This window comes from Xenopus laevis, chromosome 5L (genome assembly GCF_017654675.1).
Source record: "Xenopus laevis strain J_2021 chromosome 5L, Xenopus_laevis_v10.1, whole genome shotgun sequence".
Taxonomy (NCBI): domain Eukaryota; kingdom Metazoa; phylum Chordata; class Amphibia; order Anura; family Pipidae; genus Xenopus; species Xenopus laevis.
In genome coordinates this window covers 92,946,498-92,952,789 of record NC_054379.1, presented here as the reverse complement: position 1 = coordinate 92,952,789, position 6,292 = coordinate 92,946,498, and the positions used below count along the sequence as shown (strand labels likewise).

Here is a 6,292-nt window from a genome sequence, read left to right as displayed (position 1 = left end):
GGAAGTGCCATATTATTGAACTCTGCAGGTTTGGAAAAACACTTCGCTGAAATACGCTGCGTATTTTCAACATGGCGGCCAAACTCTTGCGAGATGGATTTCACATATACTTATTTACGCCATTGTATGCTGGTGACGTAATAAAGTTGCATATTGACAAGCAGTACGGCTACTTTCTGCATGTAAATTGCTTTTCATAAATGTTTACTAAAATTCTTCTGAGTGAAATTGTGGGGAACGAGAAAAAACAGAAATGCATGTTGGGAAAAGAAAACTGCAGGCTGAAAAACACATATTATCATGCATGTGTGGTTTCATTGGCGTATTTACGCCCAGCCGCACGTTTTTAAATACGCAATGTAAAAACGCCACTTGTGACCTTGACCTTATACTCCTGGCAGGGGTTGAGAAAGGGATGAGGGCAGGGCAAGATTTGGGAATAATGAGCATCACCAAAAACCTCCCTGGGTTTTAGTCCTTGAAGGCTGACTTGTTTAGCATTTTGCACGAGAAGCATCACTTTTATGTTTTGTTTTGGGTTTTCTACTTTTTTATAAAATAAGTGAACGAGGAAGTAATTTTTATTACTTATTATAATTGTTTCCACAAACTCTAGAGAATTTAATTTATAGATTCACTTCAATTCAGTATATTAATATATAGTACTCATGATGCTATGCTGCCCCCCTCTGTTCTGTATTTTGCCATGCCCTGCACTGTTAGGAATGCAGCACAGAAAAAAAAGCTTTTAAGAATCATTACAAACCTCCATTGACATGCATTGTATTTATTTTATTATTATTTTATGAATTCAGTGGGACAATAGAGCTCTGTGCTGCTGCTGCTGCTGAATCTAGAGCCCTATAGCAAAAACAGTTGAACACATTTTGACAAACGGATTAATTGATGAAAGAGGTAAATGTTTTAATAGATGTGTCCATTTGGTGACTTTACTAACTGCCAGTAACATTGTCCTTCCAGCCAGGAAAGTGTTAATAACACCTAGGAAAAACCAATATTAAGCTGCTGTGAACGTCTCTGTATTCCGAGTTAAATACTTAACAAATCTTCCTCAAAGGACTAAGCGTCACCTACAACACCCTTAATGAAATCAATGCCTCGGGCTCAGTTGTCAGTCTTCTGAAATGAAGTCCAATTCCTGGTCTGTGACCTCTACCTGCTCCTGGCCTTCCTTTTTGGAATGCGATGAGTCCTGTTTGTCTTTGGCTCCATTGTCTGCTGGCGCTTAGGGGCAGAATAAGTATCCGGTAATGTTTAGGTTCAGGCATATCGAATGAAGAATCCACAAGAGAAATCTTACTTGCTTTGCTTGCTTTTTTTTTCCATGAGAGTGATTTTTCAAAAACTAAAAACAAGAGCCACATCTACCATACAGGCACCCATGGGCCGTTCCTGCGCGGCCGAGAACTATGATCAGGGTGGGAGGTCATTGGCAGTGCAGGGAGTGAGTCTGGGCTGGGTTTTTTACCGGTGTCCCGCCTGCCCAGTCCGACCCTGGTAGTAGGGGGTTTCTTATTGGGGGGTTTGGTTCACCTTTAAGACTGCTGATCTATTGTCTGAAGTTCCATAATGCAGGACTGATGCAGAACCAACTTTTAGCAGGCAGTTTGTAAATTAGATATACTGTATATCTCAATCAGAGCAGTGAGCAATGAAGTACAGGTATGGGACCTGTTATCAAGAATTCTTGGGACCTGGGCTTTTCCAGATGTTGGATCTTTCCATAATTTGGATCTTCATACCTTAAGTCTGCTAAAAATCACGTAAACATTAAATAAACCCAATAGGCTAGTTTTACTTCCAATAAGGATGAGTTATATCTTAGTTGGGATCACATACAAAGCACAGTTTTATTATTATAAAGTAAAAGAAAATCATTAAACATTTTTTTGATTATTTGGATAAAATGTTGTTTATGGGAGGCAGCCATTCCGTATAAAGGACCCCATACATGTATTTTCAAATAATCAGGCCCTTGGTATCTTAAAGTGATACTGGCGCTAACAATTACTTTTTAAAATATGAATGTATATTAAAAGTTACCTATAGGTCATGTTGATCATTTTTTGCAGAGGGGTCTGATTTTGTAAATAATGTTTAGTTGGTGTTTCTAAACCTGACTGTTTTGCCAACCTGACTGTCCCGTCTCAGCCTGTTGGTTAAAGTTTCTAATGCTAACGGACTCCTGCTGCACAAATATGGCAGCCCCCTCATAGATGAGCATGGGGAGTCAGATGGGTGATGTAATGTCAGTATCTCTTTAAGTGAGAAGCAAGAGGATAGATGGCCATCCGGATTCATAATGGTTTCCCTGCCTCCATCTGTATATTTTTATATAAATACCTACAGTCACTTACATTTTCAGGAGTTTAAAGCCCGTGGAGGCTTATTTATCAAAGTTTTCGGAGCACACACAATTGTTTTGGGACTGGAAAATTACTCCAACTACGAATGTGCCGAAAACAAAGGTCTGCTTCCGAAGTTTAACGAAGAAAAGAAGATGGCTGCTGTGAACTGCGGGGGACAGAATCTACATCGAGGGGTAAGTAAAAAGTTAGGGTCATTTGCCCCGTGTACCACCTAGGCAGGGGGGGGGGAGAAGGGAGAGGGGTCTACAAAGGGTAGGGGGGTAGGGTTTTTTTATGTTATGGGTTTGTTTCTCCTTTAACATGACTTCAATTTTTCACATATGAGTGATTTCCCTGCAGTGTGCATCAACCATTTGGTTTATTGGTGTGCTACCAACGTTAATGTGGATTTGATCTTAAAACTTCTTGTGGTAACGTGGGTGTGGTTTAAAAGCGGGAGTGGTCAACACTGGCTTCCATTATCGGCCCTCCACCACGTAGGCCAGAAAAATTTTGGACCTCAGTACCACAGAAGTTGGACAGCACTGATGTAGGGGAATGATTGTATGTGCTTCTAGGGACATTGTGCGGAACATAGAAATTAAAGAAAATTCTTCAAATACCCAGGCATTGGCGGAGTAATGGGTTTGCCAATTAAGAAAGATTATTTGAGTTCTGGCATGTTGCCAAAAGATTGGTTAATTGCTAACATGGTGCTATGTTTCAAACAGGGATCCAACTCAGCCTGAAAACTACAGGCTTGTAAGTTTGACACCAGTGCTAGGAAAGTCTTTGGAGGAGGTAATATAGTGAATAAAGTACCCCCTATTGTAAAATATAAGGATATTATAAGTCACAGAGGAGTTCCATGACCATATAAAAGCTTTTATACAGGTCATGGAACTTCCAAGGTGACTTGTAATATCCTCATATTTTGCTACAGGGGGTATTTTATTTATTATATTATACAAGTTTAAGTAAGTCATGTGACAAAAATTATATCACTACTGACCGTTTATAACTAATGACATCACTAGTCACCGTTTATAAGGATATCATTTACAAGATATTCATGGCTTTTGTGCATTATAAGAGCTATAATACTTGAATGCATTGGAAATCCCAGTACTGAGTTTGTGCCGTCATGGTTATATGCACCAATGTAATAGCAAAACCTATACACTGTCGTGCCATTGGATGTTATCTACATAGATTTTGATAAAGCACCCACAGAAGGTTAACAATTAAATTAAGGAATGAAATATAACAGAGAACTGTCGGAAGGATTAGAACATTTTCTAATTGGCTCAGCGTTGTTAGTGGAGTACAACAGGGCTCTGTCCTTGGCCCTTCTCATTCTAATTTGTTGAATAATGGTCTCTAGGTAGGCACTGCTACTACGGTCTCTATTTTTGCTGATGATACTAAGTTTACAAAACTAAGTTTTGTGGATAACAAGCTATGTAACTCTTGGCAGTGTCACTCAATGTTTACTAAAGCAAATGTACCATCTTGCCTTAAAAAGGCATTAACTTGAGGAACAAAAACATAGTTTTGCCTTTTTATAGGTACCTGGTAAGGCCTCACCTTAAATATGAAAGGCAGTTTTAGGCTTCAGTCCTTAAAGTGGACCCGTCACCCAGGCACAAAATTCTTTATAACAAAAGTCCTTTTCAAATTAAACATGAAATCTAATTTCTATTTTTTATTAAAGCATTCATAGCTGTTGTAAGCTCATTTAAAAATCTTAGCTGTCAATCAAATATTGTCTGCCCCGCCTCTAAGCCTAGGCATGTAGGAAGGGCTGAATGGAAAGTGAAAGTAATTTTCTGCCCCGCCTCTATGCCTAGGCATAGAGGCGGGGCAGAAAATTACTTTCACTTTCCATTCAGCACTTCCTACATGTCACTGCTCTCCCCACATTCCCCCATTTAATTGTGTAGTCAGGGCATGGGGATGGACATCAGGTCCCCCATTCTGGTGCACAAACAAGATTCTGAGATGATGCAAGGCTTGTCTTAATAACAGTGTCCACAAAATGGCTCCTGCCTGCTTGCTATAATTATGAATTCCCAGACTGAAGGAAACAAGATTCAAATAATTTATATAGTGTAATTAAAGTTCATTTTGCTTGACTAATGTGATAAAATAAGATTTTGAATAATTTTTTTCGGTGACGGGTCCACTTTAAGAAGGATACAAACGAGCTTGAGAAAGTGCAGAGACAGCAACTAAACTAGTTAAAGGGATGGAACAATTAAAGTTTGAAGAAAGATTGCCAAGGTTGGGGTTTTCTCTGCAGAAAGAGAGCTTTTGTCAGGTAAAATGATTACTGTTTACAAGTACATTAGTTGGCATTAGACAGACAGCAGGGGATTTTTTTCCCCATAAAAAGATAAAAGAACAAGAGGCCACCCCTTTAGACTAGAAGAAATTAACTTTCATTTGAAGCAGCAAAAATGGTAAGGGCAGTGAGATGGTGGAATGACCTGCCAGGGCAAGGTTGTTATAGCAAATTATATTAATGAGCTTAAAGGAGAAGGAAAGCTATGGAGGCATTTTATTGCCAATAGATTAGCTGCAATAGTGCAAACTAGAATGCTATATCTTGTAGAATGTTTTACCATACCCGAGTAAAAACGTCTAGGAGCTCTCTGTTTGTTTAGGATAGCAGCTGCAGTATTAGCTTGGTGTGACATCACTCCCTGCCTGAATCTCTCCCTGCTCACTCATAGCTCTGGGCTCAGATTACAGCAGAGAAGGGAGGGGGGCAAGAAGAGAAAACGAGCATGTTCACGCCCAGGGCAAGGAGGTTTAAGCGAAAAGCAGGAAGTCTGATAAGAAGCTCATGTGTACACAATAGAAGGAAAGAAATGCTGTGTTTCTTTTGAAAGAGGACTCAGAGCAGCATTACTTTGAGGGTTTACTTGTTTATTGATGTGGACCTTTCTGATAAGGCTTACTTAATTTTAACCTTTCCTTTCTCCTTTAATAGCGGCTTGAAAGGGTTCTTAGCAAATATAATATCCAAGGCCACAGTGATCCCAAGATCTATATTTCAATATATACCAAAAAAGAGAACAAACATACTAAGTGCTAAAGTCACACTTTTATTTGAAGAATATGTTATTTTTTTTATACACGGGTAATCACATATTAAATATCAAATATGTATAAATTTGGCAGATTTTAAATCATATTGAGCCAATTGTACCAAAACAACACACACTAAAAGAAAAAAACAAACAAAAAAAACTGAATCTGTTCCATTAAATTTGAGTTCCATTAAATTTTTATGGCATATATATATATATATATAAAGTTTTTTTGCCTCTCAGAACTTAACATTGTTATTGTAAACCTATTATATTAGGAAATGATTAAACAAAATAAAACAAATGATTTACTATTTTAGATATATCCAAAAACTCTTGCTCGTTGCACGAAGAACACTGTTCACAATGATTCTGATTAATGTTTGTTCCACATTGGTGTTGCCATAGGTATCTGTGCAGCCCTCTCAATAGTAATGTATTCTTCAGGGTTGTCTATTGCCTGGTAGTGAAGTAACAAATCTTGTATAGCTCGTTCTTCTATCTAAAAGAGAGAGAAGGCACATCCTTAAATATTATGAATGAGGAACACAACTACTTACTGTTGTTGCTAAAGGACAACAAAATTAGGATTAATGAGGGAGTGGCAATTTGCTATGCACCCTTAGTGAATTGCTAGTCTGGGACCCTGGGCCAAAGCTCCTCTTCTGTAAAAGAAAATGCACTATATTTTCTACCTTTCGGCAGCCCAATTTCTTAATTTCCCCAGGGATGCGCACACACTGGTCCTGGATTGGTGAAAGACATCACTGGAAAAAGAACGGAGGTGGTGCAGTACTGTGATGGAAAGTATCCCATGCCAATGTCTTT

At 38.6% G+C, this 6,292-nt stretch overlaps 1 protein-coding gene across 8 annotated transcripts in view; it reads right to left on the bottom strand.

Moving 5' to 3' along the window:
- Positions 1 to 5,466: 5,466 nt before the first annotated feature.
- ibtk.L (inhibitor of Bruton tyrosine kinase L homeolog) overlaps positions 5,467 to 6,292 on the bottom strand; it is a 52,609-nt gene continuing 51,783 nt past the window's right edge. For all 8 annotated transcript variants that reach the window (XM_041562153.1, XM_041562154.1, XM_041562156.1 and 5 more), the window contains 1 exon segment: positions 5,467 to 5,966. In XM_041562153.1, coding sequence (XP_041418087.1) covers positions 5,841 to 5,966 — 126 coding nt within the window. In that variant the 3' untranslated portion in view covers positions 5,467 to 5,840.